The sequence below is a fragment of the Neopsephotus bourkii genome, unplaced genomic scaffold, assembly GCF_033783945.1.
Source record: "Neopsephotus bourkii isolate Nb327-2 ecotype Australia unplaced genomic scaffold, CSIRO-AGI_Nbou_v1 NB_744, whole genome shotgun sequence".
Taxonomy (NCBI): Eukaryota; Metazoa; Chordata; class Aves; order Psittaciformes; family Psittacidae; genus Neopsephotus; species Neopsephotus bourkii.
Window position 1 is genome coordinate 223,015 of NW_026901242.1, and position 24,181 is coordinate 247,195.

General features: G+C 40.1%; 1 protein-coding gene across 2 annotated transcripts in view; it reads right to left on the bottom strand.

Annotated features, from left to right (window-relative positions):
* The window catches only part of TARS1 (threonyl-tRNA synthetase 1), a 112,398-nt gene extending 99,652 nt beyond the window's left edge, over positions 1-12,746 (bottom strand). For both annotated transcript variants that reach the window (XR_009725638.1, XM_061354726.1), the window contains exons 1-16: positions 12,711-12,746; positions 12,244-12,321; positions 11,161-11,351; positions 9,848-9,971; positions 8,783-8,904; positions 8,454-8,571; positions 7,045-7,109; positions 6,885-6,963; positions 6,197-6,343; positions 5,161-5,259; positions 4,254-4,420; positions 3,550-3,712; positions 3,323-3,460; positions 2,517-2,594; positions 562-662; positions 338-442 (exon numbers count right to left, since the gene is read on the bottom strand). Coding sequence is in view for 1 of the 2 variants with exons in the window: in XM_061354726.1 (XP_061210710.1) it covers positions 338-442; positions 562-662; positions 2,517-2,594; positions 3,323-3,460; positions 3,550-3,712; positions 4,254-4,420; positions 5,161-5,259; positions 6,197-6,343; positions 6,885-6,963; positions 7,045-7,109; positions 8,454-8,571; positions 8,783-8,904; positions 9,848-9,971; positions 11,161-11,351; positions 12,244-12,321; positions 12,711-12,731 (1,796 nt within the window). In the remaining variant the exon portion in view is untranslated. The remainder of the gene's footprint in view (positions 1-337; positions 443-561; positions 663-2,516; positions 2,595-3,322; positions 3,461-3,549; positions 3,713-4,253; positions 4,421-5,160; positions 5,260-6,196; positions 6,344-6,884; positions 6,964-7,044; positions 7,110-8,453; positions 8,572-8,782; positions 8,905-9,847; positions 9,972-11,160; positions 11,352-12,243; positions 12,322-12,710) is intronic.
* Between the last annotated feature and the right edge of the window lie 11,435 nt (positions 12,747-24,181).

Genomic DNA, 24,181 nt, shown 5'->3' on the forward strand with positions numbered 1-24,181 from the left:
CCATCCGGTATTACAGTACATAAGGTGAACAAGATCATCTACATAAATGACTCTTCGCAAGGCACCCCAGCTGCAAAAGCAAAGTTGAGATACACACCTTGGGCAGATAAGATGCATGCGGCACTTGCACAGGTGGTAGCGTGTAGAGGCTACCGTACCTAGACTTACTTAATATCTAAGGAGAGTGGTTCAGAAGGATTGCCCTGAGGTGTACCTACAGCATATCTCTATAGCAAGCAAGTACAACAGCCTGTCTCAATTCTTGCATGCCTGAGGCTAATTTATCTTCTACATAAAACATTTGCTCAAACTGGAATAATCTACTTTTCAACATTACCATTTGCCTCCATAGTTTTCAGTTAGAATGGCAATCATTCTCTCCACAGATCCCAAGATAGCCCGATGAATGATAACTGGTCTTGTCTTGTCATTGCCATCATGGCTGTGAAAAGAGATGGGGGTTTTTAAATATTAGGTTTTTTTCTGGATGTAAACTTATGCCTGTAAGTGACAGGAAAGTTGGATTACATAGCTATTAAAACCACCAACCTCTGTGCTTACCTGACAAAGGTGAGGTTAAATCTGACTGGCAGCTGGAAGTCAAGTTGGATTGTAGCACACTGGTGGTAGCGGCCAATGGCATCTTTAATCTGAATGTCAATCTTAAAACCAAAAAGATAGAAACTTTTACTACAGTTTAAGATGCAAGCATGCTCCTCTGAAAGCAAACTCATTATTTTAAGTTGGAATGTTTGACTCAGTGCAGAGGAACTGTATGGGGTTTTAGACAATATAGTTTTACTTCAGCACACATTAGGATTTAAATGATTTGCAGGTTCTGATGCAAATCATGTTAGAGCTAAAACCAGGGTGAACATGTAGAGAGACATTAACTCAGAATACTTTTTGTGAGTTTCAGTCTGGGCCTTTAACAGGCCTTTTCACTGACAGAATTCATACATACAAGTGCAAGATTAGAACTGAACATGTATCTCCAAAAACATGACCTCTTTAAACTCAAACTGGCAAACTTACACTCCTGTTTCGTGCAGTATTTGAACACTCTGTAGCTAATGTTACACATTCAGGGCATGAACATGGGAGATCACATACCAGGGGAGTTCATCTTGGTGACTGACACTTGTTCTGTACTATGATTATCTACAGTCAAGCCTATTCTTTCATGTCTTACACTTTAATCCAGAATAGTTATGCTACAAGTTAGACAAACAGATGGATAGAAAACAGTAGATTTAGCATGTCCTGACCTTATTAATTTAGAACACTGCTCCGTTATTCATCACTTTACCAGTATCGCTGTATGCTGGAGTTGTGTGCCTTATTTTAATTTATATATCAAACAAACAGGCCAGCGTTCTACTAACTGAAGTTCTAAAAGTCTTCCAATTTTGCATTCAGAAAGCAGAGCTTATCGTAGTTCAGCTAGTCACCAAAAATACTAAATTGCAACTTTCTTTAATTTCAAACCACTCAGTTACAGAGTAGAAAAAAGTCCAATCCATGTAGTTCAAGTTTCTCTAGATGTGGAGCTTAACTGAAAAATGGAGCTCTAACTACTTCCCATTAAAATAAGTGCAAAATACGAGACGTTTGCTCGCTTTACTTTGGCTAGGATGTACTAGGAACAAGTATAAAGTTAATTAAGGTTAAAAAAGGTTCCTGATATTTGCTGCCTTTCAAATCAAGTGAGGGAATTACTGAATGTAAAATGCAAACAAGATTATGAGCGATTAGCTGCTATAATACATTTCACCTACAACTCACAAAATGAAATTGATCCAATTACCATAAAAAGAGAGAAATCAGAACCAGTTGATTAGATGACTGAATGTAGACATAGTGTAGGTTTATGAGGGAAAGATTTACAATAATTTTGCAAGGCTGTGTGTGCCTATGCTCAAAGGTATCAGGGAATTTCTAGAAAGCCCTAGTTAACTGAGGAGACAAGCTTTAAAAACCCCAACAAAACCAAAAAACCAATACAAGAGGCTTTAAAAAAAACCAAAACTCACCAGCAATTCAATACAGCTACAAAACCATGCCAGTAAAAAGCAGTATTTTTCAAAATAACTGTTTAACCAGAAAGTTTTTGTTTTTCTCATGACTTGCAATTCATTTACAACCCAATGGATTATTTCTCATGCAGCAACTGCTATACTAACACAGCTCCTACAGTGCCACCTTCTGTTCATGTCTCCCACTAAACTTATCAGCTCTGTTTAAGCAGCATACAAATGGTTTATGCGTGTAAACTGGGTTTAAGTGAATGTTAAGGCTAAGTGAAAGCAAGGCTCAGAGAGGATTATTTCTTTCAGGTTTGTCAGAGTTTATGTACCTGGAAAACCACAAAACATCAGTCAGGCAGCATCTTAAAATGGTATTAGGTAACTACAAGAAAAAAAAATAATAAAATCCCTTCTTATAAATCCCAGCTCTTTGACTCATCCAAACAGAACGAAAAGTATAACCCAGCTAAGGGTTAGTAACACACCAACCTTAGGTCCATAGAAAGCGCCATCACCAGGGTTTAACTCCCACTTCTCACCAAAGTCATTGAGGCTGTTTTCGAGTTGCTAGAGATAAAGAACACATACACTCAGTGTTTCTCAATCATTTACTGTCTTTCCATGTTACAGCATCACATCAACCTGCTACCACAGATATATGATGCTACCAAATTTTCAGTACTTCTCAGTTACTGCTGCAACTCATTTACTTTCTGAAAAATAAAAGTTTTGGAAGAACCCTGGCATTAAAAAAAGTCCAAATTTAACAAACAAATAAACAAAAAATAATTAATCCATTGGTTTAGGAAGAGGCCAAACAAGCAGTGTCAGCGAAGAGAAAAGAAAGTTTTAAGATAGATTCAAAGTTTGTAGATAATATTGACAGGGGATCAATCCCAATACACTCAGTATCTATTCCTGCTATATCTTCTTCCTAGTACTGCACCTGCAGGGGTTAACCCCATCTCTTCCATCATGAAAGCAACTGTACTTTTGGAAAATGGCTCTATTACAGAGACTGCCAGAATTGGCTCTCCTCCTCCTTTGTTTTTTTATTATAAGAATATACAAGGAAAGAGAAAAAGAGAGAGAGCAGTAATTTGATTTTGACATTGAAGATTGCTTTTGTATGAAGGGTAAGCTATTTACAACAGCCAGACTGAACTGAAGACTGTTATTAAAGTAATATTGCTGATGCCCAGCTGTCGCTATAGTTCCTAGAAGCCAATATGTTCTTACAGGACTTTAAGCTGCAGCCTTTCTTTCATATAAAAAGTTGGTAAAACTACTGTTACCTTTTCAGCTTGATTCCACACTTCAATATCTCCCAGGTACTTTTCAGGACGAGTAGAAAGATTCAGCTTAAAGGAAAATCCAAAGACATCATACACAGTTCGCAAGAACTCCAGACAACTCTTAATCTCCTCTTCAATCTTTATGAAAACAGAAACAGAAGTCTCAAATATGGAAAAATCAGTTATTCTGTTTTTAATACCTGACTTAATTTAACAGCAGCCCATACCTGCTCGATAGCACAGAATATGTGAGCATCATCCTGCTGGAACCGGCGTACTCGAGTGAGTCCTGTGAGAGCTCCAGACAGTTCATTGCGATGCAGAACACCAAAATCAGCCAACCGTAGCGGCAACTCACGCCATGATCTTGGGCGATGATCAAACATAAGGCTGAAGGAAAAGTTTATTAGTTGAAGCTTATCAGAATCAATTTCTGCAAAGAACAGACAGTGAGAAGCAGCCAGTACCTAAGCAGACACCCATAATGCCAATGATGTAATCCGAATACAGCCATCACTCACATCTCCTTTTGTCAGGGAAACAAATGCAGATAATCCTTTTATAACCAATATGCTTCCCTCACCAAACAGAGAGAAGATAAAACAGTTCCTAAAACTGAGCATTAAAACTTGAATGCCTAAATTGCCACAAAATTGGCAATGACCTAGTATCTATTTTGGATATTCAGGTTTTGTAGTACCACTGTAAGCTTCAGCTCAAAACCACAGCCACTGTAATGATGGAAAAAATGGTATTTTTCAGTGTCTCAAAGAGAGCATGTAGTCAACAGGACTCATAATTACATCACTCCTGACAGCACGTCACACCTGGATACCGGAAGACCTCTTTACAATTAAGCAAGCAAAAGAAACAGGATTTGTGTGTTTAAATCAGCATCATCTTTGGTAAACTGGATTTGCCATGTACTTACCAGTGTCCTGGACAGTTCATAGGCTTCAGAGCAAAGATTTCTTTCTCGACTTCAAAGGAAAACATGTTGTCACTGTAATGCTGCCAGTGCCCTGAAGTCATCCACAGTTTGCTGTTGAAAACATTTGGAGTAACAACCTCCTGGAATCCACGTTTACGATACTCACTCTGAAACAAAAGACCCAGTATACAAAATAACTGAAAGGACAGAATTACTAAAGTAATGCTACTCAGCCTTCAATCTGCAGCCATAAAAATACACAAATGCTGCCCTAAAAAAGTCCCTGACTTGAGGAAAGAAGAGGCAGAGGAGAGTAAAACTCAAGTTGGACATGCCAGGATACATCCCTTCCACCAGCACCACCCTTCCCCCAAACAATTCCTCTGTAGTAGGCAAGAAGAACAAGTTTCTTCCCTGCAAGCAAAGCAGCAGTCTGTAATTACTCAGTGATACTTGACAGTACCTTGCAGTGGTTATGTACAGTAATAGGACAGATTTTAAATAGTACAAGATCAGGATTTTTTTTTATCCCTACACATAATTTCATAATAAACAGTTCTAGAGAGTGAAATTTAGTAAGCTTGTTAAAACAAATCGATATGCATGAGTGGGACAACTGCAGTGTAAGCTTATTGCTACTACTAGATGTTAAAGAATTCATACTATGAAGTATCATTATCATAGCTTTAACTGCAGGTGTAAAGCATTGATAAAAACACAACTTTGTGGAGATTGTGACAATACCAATTCAAAGAAACCAGGTTTCTTTAGTTCCACAGCTTACAGAATAAAAGATCCAGCTAACCTGAAATGCAGGGCTGTTCCTACTGCTACACGTAGCATGCTGTTACGTGTTTTTCTAAAACTAAGCAATTTCTTCTATAAGTAGCTTTCCAAAAGACCTTACCCGGATGAATTCAATTAACGTGTTATAAATGTAAGCTCCTTTTGGCAAGAAAAAACAGCTACCAGGGCTGAGCTCATGGAAGAAAAACAGTTCTTGGTCCTGCAGGAAAACAGATTTGAGAAACTTAGTATTTGTATAGCATCTTTTCATTTAACGTTCACAAATGAATTAGTACTGACTTGGCATCATTATTCCATTCAAAGTTTGGGTTTGCTTAGGTTTTTTTGTTTAAAAAAAAAAAGCAATACCAATAGATGAGATGCATTTTCACTAGTATTTATATCCCCATCAATACTTACAGAGGAAGGAGATTGTTCAGTTTCCAATTTCATTAATGATGAGCCTAAACTTTGCATTTATGTGTAATTCCTAACTGTGTCTTCAGAGCTCCCTTTGTACTTCAGCAAGTTGATACTTAGTTCTGCTTCTGCAGCTCTTTATAATTATTTGCACATGAGCTTAATGTGCCACCTGTAGTTGGCTGTTGTGACAAATTATGCACATTCTTGTGGCCTGCACATATAGTGAATTTTTCTGTGTATTTCCCTGGTGTACTAGCAGGAGACCTTGTAACAATGTTCAGGACTATCTATTAGCTGACAGGCATTTCCATCTAAAAAACAAACCCAAAACCAAACCAACCAAAACCTCATAGAAATGTATTATAAATCCTGAAATCACACAGAAAAGAACTGCAAGTGAACAGGCTGCAGCAAAGAGTGTAGGAATAAGCACTGCCTGCAAACTGGAGAGCTCTTGTTTTGCAGACTGAAGCGTCCATGTTCTGTTCAGACTGACATGTGGAATAAAGATGTCAATGGGTTTAAAGCAGCAAAAGGTTTAAAGAGAAGTTATCTGCTTTAAGATTTTTTATAATCTTCTAAGAGAAAATTACCCAAATTTGCAACTCAGCTAAAAATACAGTTGTGTCACATCTTGATTGTGGTAGCACATCTAAACTGTATTCAAGACACTTCTTGTTAAGGGGCTTCAACCACACAGTGTTTGTGAAATACATTAGCAGAAAAACTCTCACCCGCCCAATTTTTCTGTGATCTCTGCTTTTAGCCTCCTCCTGGAATTTCTCCCACTCCTTCAGCATTTTTGCATCTGGGAATGAAATGCCATAGATCCGCTGGAGGGATTCCATATCTGCCTTGCCTTCCCAATAGGTAGAAGAATTCTACAAGCAAAAAAATAAACGAAACCTTGAAGAAAAAGAGGAGCCTCCACATTTTACTACTACTGCATGCAATTATTAATAAATCAGTATACTTAATGTAGACCAACTAAAGCATAAGGAGAGTTTTAATCTTACTTTCATAGCACTGATCAAAAAATTCCAAAGTGAGCAGATGGTTTCAGGCTGGTTTTTTTAAACCTATTTGCTCTCTGTTAGCCACTCTATTACAACGATTTATCCAGATTCAGCTATAACCATCAGCTGAGCAAAAACCATAAATGCGAACTGATACAGTTCAGCCAAGCCTGAAGCCACACTCACATTTCTATCTGTACTGGCGTGTAGGCCCTGAACACCTACTTGGGCCTCACACCACCTGAATATCATTCTAGAATGCAACCCCTTCCCAGTTTGTTGCGGTGAGATTTTGGCCAGGCTACCCATTTCACAGTACATTCATGGGTAAGACACCATCCTGTGGCTCAAAGACAGCAATGTATTTTCAGTAAACACATTTGTCTAAGCAGTTTTCAGCACTTACCTTATGAATTTTTATGGTCTTTATCTTCCCAGTATGTCTAACATGAGGCCCTCGGCACAAATCTATCAAGGGACCACACCTAAGAGTAGGAAAACATTCATTTGGTATATTTCACCCCAGAAAGATATATCCAGTAATATTATGATGCATGTGTAATTACCTGTATACTGTTGTAGTTGGAGTAGTGACCTTCTCATTCAGGATACGACACTTGAATTTATTATACTGAGAAGAAAAGCAGCATACACATTTATTATCTCCTTGTTAAGCAAAAGGATGGCCAGCAGTTTAAATTACTTGCAAACCTGATGCTGTGCTGCACCAGAAGAGAATTATAAAAGACAGACAGAAGGACGGTCAAGTAGTGGAGCAAGCTGTCCAGACAGCAGGCTGTACAGTCTCCATCCACATACGTTCTGAAGACCCAACGGGACAAGCCTTTAGGAAAACGGTCTGATTTTAGTGCTGGCCCCATGCCCTCTGCTTAAGATTAGACTGGAGACCTACAAAGGTACATTTCAACCTAAATGCCCTCTACTCTCAAGAGACCCCACTTGAAGTACTGCATGCAGTTCTGGTGTCCTCAACACAAGGACATGGACCTCCTGGAGCAAGTCCAGAGGAGGGGCACAAGCATGGTAAGGGGGCTGGAGCACCTCACGTATGAAGACCGGCTGAGAGAGTTGGGGCTGCTCAGCCTGGAGAAGAGAAGGCAGCATGGAGACCTTATAGCAGTCTTCCACTGTTTGAAGGGGGCCTACAAAAACGCTGGAGAGAAACTCTTCACCAGGGACTGTAGTGATAAGACAAGGGGTAATGGGTTCAAACTTAAACAGGGGAAGTTCAGGTTGGATATAAGGAAGAAATTCTTTACTGTGAGCATGGCGAGGTACTGGAATGGGTTGCCCAAATAAGTGGTAAACGTGCCATCCCCGACAGTGCTCAAGGCCAGGCTGGACAGAGCCCTGGGCAACATGGTTGAGGGTAAGGCATCCCTGCCCATGGCAGGGGGTTGGAACTAAATGATCTTAGGATCCTTTCCAACCCAAACCATTCTATGATTCTATGATTCCCCTGATCTCCTAACAGTGAAAACTGAGTAACACCTATTTTAGGAATGCCAGGTAATTATTTACAGCTAGGTGCTAAAGAGGAAGGATCAGTTTTTAGTGTTCCCTGGACCTCTCAGAAATCCTCATTCTAAAAATATTCTGGGAAGCCTTCTGAATGCATCAGCACATGCAATAGTATCACCACAGCACTTTACTAACAGCCAATAACATAACTGCATGTAATATATTCCTAATCTACACCTGTGGGAAATAAAGAACATGGCTTCAGAGATTTTGCCAAGGTCACACAGGGGAAGAATGAGAATTCTGCAGAAAACCTCCTGCACATTCCTGGGTTTTTTTTGTTTTGTTTTGTTAAATACCACAAATCAGCTTATAAAAACATACCACCTTAAAAAAATTTAACCTTCCTCTATCACTAAGAGAAATGCAGCTAACGTTACAAATACTTAAATAAAGTGCATGATGCTAGAAACAACCTTCTGAAACAGCTTACCTTGAACATTTCAAGCAGTGTTTCCTTCTTAACTTCCAGTCTTTCAAAAGCTTGTTTTTCCTTCATTATCTTTTTGCATAAGGTTTCCAAAGCAGAGAAGTCATTACTTGATACACCCCTAAAATAAATACACAACAGTGAATCGTTCTCACTTTCACTTGCAATTTCTGATCCAGTTGCAATGAACCAGCTTGTGGATGGAACGCACTACAAGGAAGAAAGCAACATTCAGTAGTGCAGACAACTTTGTTCTGGGAACAGGAAGGTAACAGAAATACCGCTGTGATCGTCACTGCCCTCCTCCTAATAAAGAAACACACAAAACCTACCCTTCCTCAAGGTACATGTCATAGTAAAATCCATTTTCTATTGGTGGGCCATAGCACAAACAGCCACCATAGATTCGCTCCATAGCTTCGCCCATTATATGAGCACTTGAGTGCCAGTATACCTAATGGAAGCAAAAAAAGGGGATCAGTCAAACACACACAGTACATTTCTGCGTATTTCATTTAAAACCTTTTCTGAAACCCAAAATCTGCACCAAGTACCCTGCTTTCCAGGAAAAGTCAGGAAAATAATTCAGAAACCTTTTATTTTTCCTATGAACTTCAATCAGTCAGCTCCGCATAAAGACCAAAAGGTGCACTTTTAACATAAGGCTGCGGTCCTAATCTAAAGATTTTGTGCACAGGAAATGCTGCACTGAAGTACATTTCAGTTAAAAATTATACTCCGTCATATAGTTCACCTGAAGTTTTGACAAATTAACACTGTATCTATAGGACTTAATGTCTGCTTTTATTGGCACAGTCCAGAAAAAAAAAAAATCTCACAGGAGCCATCATTTTGCCAATATGAAAACCCTAAGTCTGAATGCAAGACCTCTGTTATGGTGTGACTGACAGCTTCTTGTACCAAATGATTTTTTCTGAAAACAGTATTCACAAATTTACTGGATATTCACATTTATCTGAATAAGTAGCTAAAATGAAGTATGAACTTCTGCATGTACAAACTAAAAAGAGCAGCCTACTCAGTGCTTTTATGACTGTACATACATTTGCACTCAGTATTGTGTTCAAAGTCAGTGCTGAAGAGATCAGTTCAAAATACCTACATAAACATGAAAGTTCAAATACAAAGTTTTAACAAGAGCAGACTTGACATAAACTACAGCAACTGCTAGCAAATGTGGCTATAAATACACATCAGAATGTGTATAATCTGCACTACTGCAATTCCTTTGTAAGGAACCAATAGAAAATGCAGATGTACACAGCAAACCTGTTCCCTCATCGTTATCTTCTGAACACGGTGAAGATGTAAATAACTGCTCTAGGCTAAGCTTAATGCAAATCCAAGGGCAATCAAATTTGGTAGAAGATACTCACTGCTTGAGCCTCTTCATCTTCAAACTTAAGCAGCTCCAGGGTACAATCCTGCTCCAAAGGACGGTCTAGATCCCAAACCATCTTGTTCACTTTAGCAATAACAGTGTTGTCAGCTAAACTCTGACTACAAAATAAATACACAGTATATTGTATTTTGAAATTGGCAAGTAGAAGTTTCCCAAATTCACCACCCATGCTGAGTAAGGTTTTCAGGAGTACTCAGAGTAGATACAGTGTCAGAAACAAAATTCAAATAACAGAGTAGTTTGCCTTTAACAGTCATGAAAATCCTACTTGTACCTCAGAGATGGGGGAAGAAAACTGCTGTATACTCGACATCAGACATTCATTAACATATCTGACTTAGAGACAGCCATGTCAAAGTACTAACCTGACTTCAAAACCCTACAGCAATAAAAGAGCTTCTCTTTCAAAGATTATCAAATACCATTTCTGATGTTGTAACTTTATAGTTTTATTTCCAATAAACAAAAAACCCCTTCCTTGATCCCAAAACACAAAAGCAAGAAAGGTTCCAATGACAAGGCACCTAACCATGAAAAGAAAAAAAAAAAAAAGCCTTTCATCTCTAGGAGCCACACAGTTTTTGTAATTTTAACTGTCAGGGTGTCCAACTTCTATTGTTCAAATCTTGTCCACAGCAGCCTGAGTAACATGGAGATGTAATGGGTAACCCCCATTCAAGAAAAGATGAAATTAAGTGAAAAACGCTCCTACTGTTAACTCCCTCTGAAATCAACAGAAACATCACACAGCAGTCACCTTCCCTAGCTTGATGCAAACTCATTTGCATGTGCTAGTATACTTAGTTAAAAATTAGTTCTTCACAGTGAGGGTGGTGAGGCACTGAACAGGCTGCCCACAGAAGTGGTAAATGCTCCATCCCTGGCAGTGTTTAAGGCCAAGTTGGACCACACCTGGGCAACATGGTCCAGTGTGAGGTGTCCCTGCCTATGGCAGGGGTTTGAAAATGGATGATCTTAAGGTCCTTTCCAAACCATTCTATAATTCTACAACAGTACTTATGGGAGAAAATATGCAAGTAATTTGTGTCTAAAAATCCCAATTACATTCTTAAATAATTGTAGAAACTGTATCTTCAGAAGGCAAAAAAAAAATACACCCCAAAACTAAAAGCCCACTGGTTACCTCCTGCATATTATATACAAGATACCTTGAGAGGCCTTGAGATAAATTACTGAAGTTATATATTACATATACCCTCTCAGCTACAACATGCAGACACAGAGCTGTCTGAAAATGATTGAGCATGTCACAGAATAGAATCATACCTAATTCCACAAGCGATCTGATAAGGAGTAGTCTTCCAAGATTCAGCATCAACTTGCTTGCCATCAGGTAATGTAACTTTAATGGGTTTACTGTCATTTGCAGCTCTTTCTGCAAGAAGCGCATCATGTTCAGCTTTAAGTTTATTGTACATCTCTAAACGCTCATTGATAAATGCAGGCCAGGGAGTCAGCTGTATATAATGAATAAAGACAAAGGGAAAAAAAATCAACAGATTATTAGAGTAATCTAGTATCACATTATGTCAAGAATGAAAACAGAATGGATGCACTTTTCACAAGCAGCTGTCACCTTATCTATACATGTGCTATATCTAACAGTCATTATTATTAAAGATTAATGATATAGTAATAATATATCAGTAAGACTTCAGCTTAACAAAAATTACTTCTTTGAACTGTACCACTGTACACCTGTTAAATGAAGCACACATCTATTACTAGGCTACACAGTAGATTAAACACCTCTTTAATAAGATACACAAGAACAAATATCAATTTGAAAAGCATGCAGAAGTTCAACATAAAAACAGATTTTTTGTATTAGGTAAAAAAACTGAGGGAACCCCTCTACTCTGAGCCATTTGGACAGAAACTGACACCAGTTCACATAACACAGAATTACGTCATGTCTATCAGCCTGCGTACAACCAAGGCTGTACAGCTGGCTCCGGATTAGTGCTGGCGAGCAGCTGTCCCTCTCTCTGCAGTCAAGAGAGATCTGTATTTACCCACCATCAAGATGGAAAAGACTACAGCACCTTACGCTGGGCTTCCTCATTCCAGATACCCACTACTTAAAACAGCTTACCACTCAGTGCAAACAGGGGCACAGTGAAAAGCAACTATGGAAATCTCAGCTGCTCTCCCATTGCACCAATACCACTTGGTGTAGGTAAGCAACAAAGTCAGCTCCTGGCAAACTTTGCGAAAAGGAGCTACTGTAGCACCAGATAAAAATACCTGACAGGGATGAACTGCAGTAATGCCAGCAGTGTGTAAGACAGCAACTGGGAGACTGCATCTTTCAAGCCCTCCACCCCCCGTGGCTGAAAGGCAGCTCACCTCCGTTCGCCCTCCATCGCCGGCCCCCTCATTCATCTTCTTTCCGCCCTCTGCCTTCTTTTCTCCCCCAGCATTTACCTGAAGAGGGCGAGCACGATTTCCTCATTCTCCAGCAGCTGCTCATACCAGGGCGCTTTAGCCCCCCTCCTTAGCCCCACACACCAAGGGAAAGACCCGGCCTCTTCACCCCGCGGAACCGCAGCGCACCTCCCTGCTCTTTGCGTCCAAGTAAACCCCACTGCCTTTCTACCCTGCTCCGCCGCAGCTGGGGAAAGCCCCGGCTACGAGAGCAAGGGAGGAGAGGCCTAGCTCCCTGCTACTGCCAGCACGCGTCCCCCGGACAAGGCTGCCCTCCCCTCCAGGCCTGACGCGGGAAAAAGGGGACGCCCCGCCTCAGGGTAACCCGCGGTGAGCAGAGTGAGGGGCAGCCGGTGCCCCAGCGCGGCCCGCCACAGTACTGGGCCCACCTGGCTGTCAGCACCTGCCATGATTGCAAGCGGAACCTCCCCGGGAAGTAGGGAATGGGCGGACCCGGGGCCGCGCAGGCGCCTCTCGACTGCCGCAGCTGATGCAATTGGGGGCGGCCGCACGATCGGACCAGGCCCTGCTCCAGCTGTGCCGAGCCCAGCCCAGCCCAGCCCCTGCGGCTGGGCCAATAGGGCCGGAGGGCTGGGCCGTGCCGTGCCGCGCCGCGCCGCCAGGGGTGGGTGTCCGAAGACGCGGAGCGGAGGCAGCGCAGGCCTCTAGTGGGCGCCTGAGCAGCTCAAGGTGGCGGAGTGCCTGGTCGCACCCCTGAGGGCGAGAGGCGGGGCCCGTGTCCTCACAGGGCTGCTCCCCTCGCTCCTGAGGGGGGAGCGGAACCAGCCTTTCACCGACAGCAGGGCTGTAGGGGCCCAAAAGGGTGGCAAGGGGCACAGGGGCGGAGTGGCGGTAAGGGATTCCGCACTGGTATTCCCCTGAGGCAGAGGTTCAGTCAAGGATGGATCAACTAATAAGACAAAGCTAGAAGAAAAATCGGATTGACCAACGGCTGATTTCCCACGGTGGGTGGGGGGGAAGTGGAAGAGGTTCTGAGGGAATTCTGTCAGGCCTGGACTGCAGGAGTGTGGCTGCTTTGCTTAGAGCTGTCCTGTTGAGGGAAGATTCAGCATCTCTAAGAAAAGGATGTGATGTTCAGGCATGGCTTTTTGGTTTGTAACTCTCTTCCCTTTCACCCCCTGCTGTTGTGTAGTTTTTATATAATAATAAATAATTTTCATATAGAAAAGTTACTTTCAGTACATTTTTATGGTGCTATGGACTCCCAAAGCAGTCAGTCCCAAGGCCTGTGGTGTGTTAATTTAGGAAAGGTGTTTATGACAAGATTCCATGTTCTGAAGCAATCACAGTATAGCTTCCTTACTTGGAAGGGGCTCTTACTGGGAGAGTCTCTACCTGGTTTGGGCCTCTGCTGTATGCAGAGCAACCCACACCAGTTCTGCCTCTGCTAATAGGTGCTTCCTCTTCATCTGCAGCAATGATCTGGGATTTGACAGTTCCAGTGAGCTAAAAAGTGCTCAGGTGGACATCAGAGTGCCTCAGACTTCATTGGATTTAGTGCTGCAAGAAAAAAGTTCAGGAAAAACTAGGCAGATTAGTATACATTTCAAATACTAGCTGTGTAGCTGCAAAGGACCATTGAGAGGACATCACTGCATTATCTAATCACAAATTAAGCTTAAAAATAATGCAAATATTTTTATATTTTTAAATTAATGCAAATACATGTTTAAATGGTAACATATTTTATTAATATAGTAATAAATGTATTCCTATGCATATATACATTAAAATGGGAATGTGTAGTACCTACAAACTTAAAGACAGTATCAGGCCTAAACCTGCATAATTTATTTGCTGTCTAAATGTAAAATATGACAGCATAAATATTGGCAAAAATATTTCTTGAACAGCAGCATTTAATAATATATGTAAGTTACAGCATGGTAATACAGTGTTTAGTGATATAAAGCATAATTTTTATATCTATATATGTTTTTAAGTAATGATTTTTATATTTGAAATGCCTTTTGAAATCTTTTTGAATGCAAGAATTACAACTAAAAGCACAACTAAAAGCTTATAGTTAATCTAAGCCAAAATGAATGGAAACTTGATGAAAAGATGATTGTCCCTTACGCCAGGCGATGGCAGCAGCGAACCACGCTGTGCTGGTGAGAAACATTCTGGAGGATACTCGCAGCTTTAGGTAACGGGATTTATGGAATAAAATACGAAACTAATGGACTGTTTTAGTAGCTTCGCTCTGAAGGAGCGTTATTAAAGATGTGTGACTGAACTCAACTGGACGCTAAGCCAGTGTAAATTGGTTTCATTGTGCTTTATGATTATCGCCAAGTGAATGAATGAGTGTTTCTGCTTCCTTTGGAGTTTGTTGAATAAAATGTGGTTGTAAAGTTTGATGGGAATTTCACTTAGGAAAATTAAAAATGCAAACGAAATGAAAATTAAAATAAAAATTTAGAAAGTTAATCAAAAGAATATCTATATGTATATAGAAGTAATCAGGATTATTAAAAGGAGAAGAGAGTCAAAAAGTGAAAAACAAAAGGTAAATGAACATACAAGGAACTAAAGAAGGGGAAAAAAGAGGATATTTTAAGAAGAAGTTTTCTTAAGGGGAATATTTAAGAAAAATATTTCACAACCTGTAACACATTTACAGTAAGTGAAGTACTACCAGCTCCCATTACAAAATCATGCAAATATGGAAACCTCAGCTTTGAGAATTGAAGTTTTTGTGCAGTTTTTTTCTGTTTTAATTTCACTTAGACTGATACAGCAAAGCAATAGGCTTCTTACAAGTTCAGTACAGCAAACTTAGAAAGGTACATTCAGAAATTTAACCACTCATTAAGTGAAATAAAAAAATAAAGTTGACATTAAATTAAAATACCTGTGAAAATAACTGAAGTCCTGATTCAAAACGGAGTGTGCCAGGAAAACTGGATCTGAGCCTTGGCCTTTGATACTGTTGCAACTTTTGTGGCCTTATTATTGAAAGAAAATAGTTCTCTTTTTAGGAGGGTAAGAAAAATAACTGATACTTCATGCAAAGAAGGAGACCAGTTTAATTTGTTTCTATTTACCTGGAGGGTTCATGTATAGCCACTACAGTATGTGGTCTAGTAGTCTTTGCGGTGCTAACAGGTTTTCTATACCTACCAGTCATTATTCTGCTTCTTAGAGAAGAGATACGTAGTTATGCTTGATAGGGAGAAAATCCTTACTAACAGCAGAAATCCCACTGGCGTTTTGTAAACTGGAAGCACACTACAGAGTGATTGCCTTGTCTCACCTGTGTCCCAGGTTGCAGGTCCTTGTCAACTGCCTGTCTTCCCATCATCTCATACCTGCAGCTGTGGAGACAATATTTAGGCTGAGTTTGTTCTCTACTACCTGGCAGGGTTTTTTTTTAGTAGAATACAGTAAGGTTATATTTGGTCAAATGTAGGAGGCATAAAACAAACCCGCTCTTTGCTTTTCATTTAAAGTCAGTTTTGGATACTAGTCTCAGGAGAAGCTGTGCTGTCTGCAGTTGTGTGGATCTGTGACTGCCACTCTGCTCTCCGCTCTCAGTCTTGTGACTGGGCTGTGAGATGGGGATTCAGAGCCTCTGTTTTCCATTTCTTATTCTTTGGTTAAAACAGCAAGGCAGCAGATACTTAAAAAGAGAAATAAAATGCAAGCAAGTTCATGAACTGAGGAAGAGGGGTGATAAACTGGGAAAAAAAAAAAAAGTTAAAATCACATGTCCTTAACTATCCTTAATCACAACTTAAACTGTTACAATGAACTAAAGTTTAAAACCATGTTGCTACAACATTTTTGCCAAACTTCTGGTTCTTGGACACACCCGTGGGTTTTGTACCTAAATATAAACTAGCTTTTACTATAACTGAGCATCATCAAGCTATTCTACTACACAAAACTTTTTTGCCCATACAAGGAATTTTCCAGAATACAAAATACTTCTTTGGTAACCTTTTTTCCCTAACCAAAAAGAAATAAATATTACTATGATTCATTTTGGTGAATTTCAGAATTTAAAGTCTGAGAGTGTGGTTTATTTGAGATATTTTTGTAATAGTAAAATTCCAATTTCGGAAGAACTTTTTTTCTCTATGGATATCACTGATATTTTTTCCTCTGAGAATAATCTTTTCTGTGAATGTAACACCAGATATATTTACATAATATTGATACAATGGAAAGTTGAATTTCATAATCTATGAAATTAAAACCCCCAAAGAATTAACCTAATCAGGCATCATTCCTGATACTCTTAGCAGAAAAAGCAGTGATTGCACGTTATGGAGACCAGCCTGTTCCTCCATCTTCTCTGTGAGCAGAATCCTCTGTGCCATGGTGTGATGTGGCACATGGAGGAATTTCCTTCATAATGCAATTAGAAGCAAGAAATGCATTTCTGAGTCATTCCTTTCATACAGTCCACAACCATCAATTTTCCATATTCAGTTTCTTACTCCATCATACCCTATAGATGTATTTCCAAATGATTTCCAAATACCAAAGGACAAAACGTTCTCACATTAGCTTCCCTTGCAAGGTTTTTTATGGGGAAATGGCAGAAAACACAGGGAAAGCAGATGTTGTGTCCTAGGGGTTTGTTTCCTTTGACCATATTTTTCATTGCAGCTATGACTTAATTTCACACATTTCCTGTTAAATTCATTTTATTTGAAAAGTACATTCTCAGTTTCTCATTTTAGCCATGACTCAAGTGTTCTGGTGATTTTCTCATTAACATCCTTTTTTAATGATGTTTCATGGACACAATCCAGTCACATTGCTTCAAATAAAGGAACACGTGAAAGCTGACGAAAAGAGGGACATCTCAACTGTGAATTTTGCCAGACCTCTTGTGACAAGTTATGCAAAGGGTGTTTTTTTTCTTTGTGACCTTTTCACTTGGAAGTATTTGGAATCTTACTAAAAATAATACTAAACTGGTAAATCATGTCAGTTCATGTCATTACAAAATCATCAATTTCTAACCTCAAGTACAGAGGACAGAAAACTCTCCTTAATTAGCAGTAGCTGCCAGAAGATGGGTTCCTGAGGGACTCCATTGTTAGATGCTGATCAGAGGAAAAACGCCTTCTGAGGGGAGTTAGAAAGTTTCATTTACTTAGTTTACCTGGAAGAATGGGATGAGACATCTTGGCAATAGCATGGAACGGAAAAAACAACTGAGCACTATCTTTAAAACATCTGCTCCATATGGAAGGACCACAACAACTCTTTTCAGTCTTCTCTTTTCTAGACTAAGCAAACTTAACTTTTGAACCTGTCTCAGGGGGACACACTTCCAGACTCTGGATCTTTCCTTGTGAACTACCCAGTTCGTCTGTGTTCGTTTCAAAACAATAGTGCTGAAAGCAAACACAGTCCTCCTGCAGAGCACAGAGGAATTTTGCTCAGACTTGACGGTATCTCAGCAGATGTAACAGTATTGTATTGCTCACTTGCCTTCAGTTTGTGGCTTTTTAGGATGAGCAGTGCTATGCTATACCATACTGTGTGCTGTTTCGCTGTACACTTTCCTAATGTGCAAAGCACTGGGCATTATTAAATTGATTGTTTGACTTCAAACTGCCTCTCCAGTTTGCTGATTATCAAAATTTTAAAGTATTTGTCAACACTTTCTCATTTTGACATGTTCACGGATTTTTTGTACTCTTTCCTCCTTCATACACCTAATGGCTTTTTGGACAAGAACGAAACACGGGATAGAATCAGCTTGAAATAGCCTTCTAGTTTAACACAGTTTCATCTAATCATACAAGCATTCAGTAACTAATGAAGCTGATACGAATACAAACTTTTTTGTTTTAATAAAGTGATTATTGTCACAGCTTGTTGCAACTTCTCATTGTTCTCCTATCTCTCTGATACCTCCCCATTAATTTGTCACGATTCTGACTCTGACTTCATGTAATTCTTCCATCCTTGGAAAGCATTGCATTATTCATCATATGTTCTATATACTTACACAGCCTGTGCTTCTAGGCTGTGTACATCAAGCTTTTCTTTCACAAAAATCAAAGGGTCCATCACCCCTTTAAACAACAGTATTGTTTAATGTTGGCATCAAGGGTAAACCACAAAAGAATGAAAGATAATTAAAAAAATAATGCATTTTCTACATACATGTTTATCTTCTAGATCACCTCAGTCCTGTATGCCATCTTGAGTGCAGCTGCCTTGGGATAAGAAATTTGTTACTGCAGCTCACCTGGAACTGTTTTCTCAACTACACCAGAAATTACCACTCCCTCCGGTCTCATGGCATTTCTTCACATGGAGCTGCCCCCTCACCTGGTTCTCCTAAATGTCCTAGTTAGGCAGAAACATCCTTTACACCCAAATCATAATGACAGAATGGGAGTAAGTAGCAATTACACGTCCTGTTGTCCTGGCATATCAGGAAGAGCAGTAAATTCTTGCAGCAGGACCCAGCCATCCGGTCAGCTTAGGGCTGGAGATCCATCCCCACAGCCCCTCTTTCAGACCAGCTACTGCCAGAGTGGGTGTGACCTCAAGCCATCTTTTTTCCCTTGTTTTGGATTCACAACAGTTCAATAGGTTTTGGCAAGAACTGTTGTACACAAAAACCAGAACAGTCCCACTTCAGCTACAGATTACATTGGGTTTTTGCTCTGCTCTGTCCTACATTGGACCAACCTCCTTACTGCCCTTGAGGGAAAGCAGTTGGCCAAACTCATCTTCCTAAAAAGATCTATCTGGTATTACAATAGAATGGTATAACAGTTGAAGAGAAAAAGAATTAAACCCTGGTATTTTCTGTCCTTGCTTTCTTATGTGAAAACTGTCAGGAAAATTTAAGAGGAGAAAAGAAGTGTAAAACCACTTACTTCTTCAGAAAGACGTACAATTCCTGCTAACATTTCCACAGTTGCATATGTTTGCTTTTTCTGTCTGCTTTGGCAGCAGGAGACAGGGAAGAGATTTTTAATTTTTTTTTTTTGCAAATACAAGGAATGTGTCTGTCCTTTTGACCTTAGTCTACAAGTGCACATACAGGAGAATGAGTTAAATGTTTTCAAACTGTACGTACTTTTATTTGTGTGTGTGTTATCTCATGACTTACTCAAAGCACGCACTCACCATGTCAGCAAAAGCAAAATAGACAACTAAAGAAAAGAACAAGTAGGCTTTTAGGAAATACATGGCAAACTGCACAGAAAGAAGATGTCACTTCCTAGAGGTCTCTACTGTCAGTGTACACATAGAAACCACACATCCAAAAGGCCTCTCTGTCTTTGCAGAGAGGATGAGGACACCTCGATTTCCTCTTCCTCTGCTTCTGGCAGCTTGAAGAAGTGACCTATTCTGCACTGCCTGATTCTTGCCTTCTAGCAGGAACTAGAACCTGTGAACCTCTGGCAATTTTGCTTGTTGACCTCTTACCCAACTTGGTCAAATTGAATTACATTAACTGATGGATGAAATGGACAGTTCCTTGTTAAGATCAAGATGTCTTTTGACTTGTTTTGGTGTATAATGCTTTATTGACTACTGCTATCCCACTCTACCCTGTGCTGTTTTCGTTATTCTACTGTGTCTTCTTCCATCCATGCATGTGTTCCTGAAGCCTTTTGTTCTTCTTCCTCGGTAATCTCATTGTTCCCATGCCAGGGATGTGATGACAAATGACAAATGTGTATTCCACTGAGTCCATGCATTCATTTCTTATCACATCTATGCTTTAATAAACTGGAAATGACATAACTCCTGAAACACATATTTTTATTTAATTAAATATTTTTAAAATCGACTCACAGGAAAAAGATCTGTCAATAGTACTAGAAAAGTTTCTTCCCATGCTTTCCCCATAATCTAATCCTTTAATCAGCATGCAAGAGAAAAGACATAAAGATGCTGTCCATTCAGATTTCTTGCTCTGCTGCACCACATCAACTGCAAACCGCATCAGTGAATTCAGAATATTCATAATCAGCTCCCAGGCTGATATTACTATGTAAACTGATACTGCCTGAAGTGATGAATACCCAGCCAAAGAGTAGGTGTTTGGTTTCTTTATGTTATGAGACTTGTGTTCCACTGATACATAGAATCATAGAATAGTTATGGTCGGAAAGGACCTTAAGATCATCAAGTTCCAACCCCCTGCCATGGGCAGGGACACCTCTCACTAAACCATATCACCCAGGGCTTTGTCCAACCTGGTCTTGAACACTGCCAGGGATGGAGCATTCACAAGCTCCCTGGGCAACCCATTCCAGTGCCTCACCACCCTCACAGGAAAAAATTTCCTCCTTATACCCAATCTAAACTTCCCCTGTTTAAGTTTTAACCCATTACCCCTTGTCCTACCACTACAGTCCCTAAGCAATACGGACACCTAATGTAGAGTTACTAAAGCTCAAGCAGAAATGGTCTTTGCTCTCGAAGTCTTTAAAGTCATGTGGTGAGAACTGCCATGATGTTGGTAAGGAATAACAGGTGTTTGTATTTCAGCACTTCCTACTTATCTTCTTGATGCAGATAAATGCCCATAAGGAACAAGGTGGCCATTGTCCTATGCACTTCAGTGGTGACCATTGAAGGCTGAACTGAGCTCAGGAAAGAGTCCAAGATATTTACATTGGTAAAACCCCAGGGGCAAATTTTGTAGGTGTTGTGCTATGACATGGAAATGAAAACAACAATGAAAATCATAGCATTACTTTGATCCAAACTAAGATAATTTATCCTTCTAATTTACTACAGTAGCATAAAGAGTATGCTCTATACCCAGATATTATCTATAAATATGGAAAATGGTTGCCTAAAGAAAGTTAGTATTTTCCAATGTAGCCCAGGCAGAAGAAGATGGTGCATTCTGGAGACAGGCAATCTTAAGTCAAGGATACTTGACCAGGGTACACTAGTAATTGCTCTCTCAATATTATTCTCATCTCTGACAGTACTTGGAAAAACAGAGGAAGAGTGGGGAATCTTTGTTTAATTTGAAAATAAATACAAAACCTTCTTTCTTATTAGAAATAAAAGTTACTTTGTAGGTTTCATTGTCAATTTATGATAAGGATGTCCTTCCACAGGCTTCAATGGAACCATGCACGTGTTGTAAAAAGGTAATGATGTCAACTTATGATAAGTATGTCCTTCCACAGGCTTCAGTGGAACCATGCAGGTGCTGTAAAAAGCTAACGATTAATGCAAATAACATTTGCTGTGTATAAAGCTGCATTTTGCCCATGTCATATGGGGTGGCAGGCATTCAAGTATTATTCATGCTTGAACAGCCATGACAAGAAATTTAATCTTTATTATTCATGGAAGAGAAAGAAGTGGGGGGGGGAGATTCACTCTTTTTTAGCCTAGCATGATTGAACAGCACATCTATTGTGGGACCGCATCTCAGCTCACGTTGCAGTATCGGTGGTAAAGGATGGGTAGCAGCAGCACTGCGTGACTGTTGAGGACCATCAAGCCAGGATTTTAGCAGTGGTAGTGAAGGTAAGCAGTGTAGAGGGATGATCTTGAGATCACCTTAGACCTCTGGGACATCAGTTTGCCCTCCCAAGTTCTGTCCTCCCCATTTGTAAAAGAAAAATGACAACTACCTGCCCGCATTTACCTGACTTTGTGCTCTGAAGTGGAAGGTGTTAAGATAACAAGAGTAGCAAGTTCTGCAAAATTTTGTTACTGTATGTGTGCAGGTATGCTCACATTTTGTGTGTGCAGTTTTGTTAACTGTAGTTCTCGTATACGTATCTACAGAGAAGTTGGTGTCAATTAAAAGAAAACCAAGTAAATATGTGCCTTTCCCTCTACTTTTTTTAACATCAGACTGGTTCATGTTCAGTTTTCATGCTGCAATATTTTCACCTAAAAACTGTGTTGCATTTTTACATAAAGCAAGTATACAAAGGTAAGAACACAAAGTACAAAAAGAGAACCCATACACGCTGTGTTGCAGTAAGAAATCCCTTAGTTGTGTTCTGAAACAGTGCAGATTCCTTGAAATAAAAAGACAATAGTTTTCTCAAAAAACAAGGAAAGAATTTAGAAGTCTGAGAGCAGGATATATTTGCTCCTCAGACGATGTTAAAATATTTCATCTTTTCAGCCTCTAGGGGGGACTGTGTTTTCAGCGAACCTGAGTTTTCTTCATATGCCTCAAGCAGTTCAGACTGTTGCTAACGCGTAAATTCTCATGCATAACTTTCTGGCTCAGAGAAATAAATCAATCACAGGGTGGGATTCTTCTTTACAAAACCAGTTAGGGTGAAGGGAAACAACTGAAACGTTCATGACACTTTGGGCCCTCAGAGACAGTTCGACTCCCATAAGGCTGAATGCAATTGTTCAGGTGAGAATGGACCACATGCTACAGGCCAAACCTTTTTCTGAAAGCAAAAGGTCTTTGATGCTACTACTGCTACACAGTACTGGCGAGATGCCTTTTGTTTCTCTTCTGCCTCATGTTGGCCCTGCTTCTCCCACTCTCATTCATTCCCAGCAGCACTTCACCTCACAAGGAGCAGTCAGTGTGAAGGGATGGCAGCCCTGTGATTTATGGGCTTAACTATCTCTTCCATTGTGTTTATACAGCTTACACTCAGAAAAAGTCAGCTAGGAGAGTATGGAACTCACACGTAAAATGGAAAAGATATTCTGGCCAGGAAAGGAGGAATCAAGAGAGATCCATCCAGATTTCAGTGTTGTAAACACATCTGTAGGGTCATCATAAAGCAGTGACTACAAAGGTCAGCATTTCAAAATGTGTCTTAAGAAAATGTTTTTGTAGGCTTTGTGGTGAAGATGGGTGGTGTGTTGTATATTGTAACATTCTGCTTAATCCCCACTATGTCATACGGACTCATTTACAACAAAAAAATGCCTGACATAACTTACAGTACAGGAACATACAAAACCAGCTTCACCAGGGAGGATGTTTATGTAATCTTCAAGAACACTCTGAAGTTCGATTCAGTAATCAAATAAAGCTATGTGAGAGGCACATTTCTCAGGGTCGCTACCCACCCTTGAATTTCTGAGCTTCTTTATTTTACCGAGCCCCTGTTAGATAAATGCTTCTGAAAGAAAAAAAAGGATTTTTTGGATGATTATTTCTGTAGGTCTGTGTTACCTGCGGCTTTCATTCCACTTACTGGCTGTAATTGCACAAGCACTTCTAGATTCCTTTTTAACCAAGGCATCATAAAGGTGAGCAGATGGTTGCCCCAGGAGTGCCGGTTTCCCATTCATGGACTCCACATTGGGGGCAGCAACAAAAGTTAAGTTTACACACACTGCCCTTACCACGACCTCCTGGCTGAACTAAACAAACCCCTTATGCAGAGCCAGGAGCAGTTCACTCACCTTTCGAATGCAAACCTGGCACTCTGTGAGTAACCATAAAACATCAAACCACACAGCCCTGCTCCGGGTTTGAGGGTGAAGGCTGCGGGCATAGAAAACTCCACACAGACATCCTTTGTAATTCTGCTGTCAAAAAGCATCAGGTATTCCAAAGCCTCTTTGCTGAAACATTTTGCACATCTTGCATGGCCTTTATCTCAGAACTGTGTCCATTTGAACTGGACCTTAACAAAATCTTAGGTATAGCAGCTTTATGGTCAGCAAGATCTGCTCAGGGATGTATTTAACGTGATCTTACTAGGCAGCATTATTAAGATAATTTTAAAAAGTTACCATTCTTATTCATTTTCCTGAAGAAAATGGTCTCAGAGCATGCCTCCTTCACTGGGGGAAACCTCTGCTGCTTGGGGCATGCAGCTGTGTCTCAGATGCAGTGGGTGGGAAGCAACAGAAACTGGGTCTCAGAAGATCCCAGGGCACG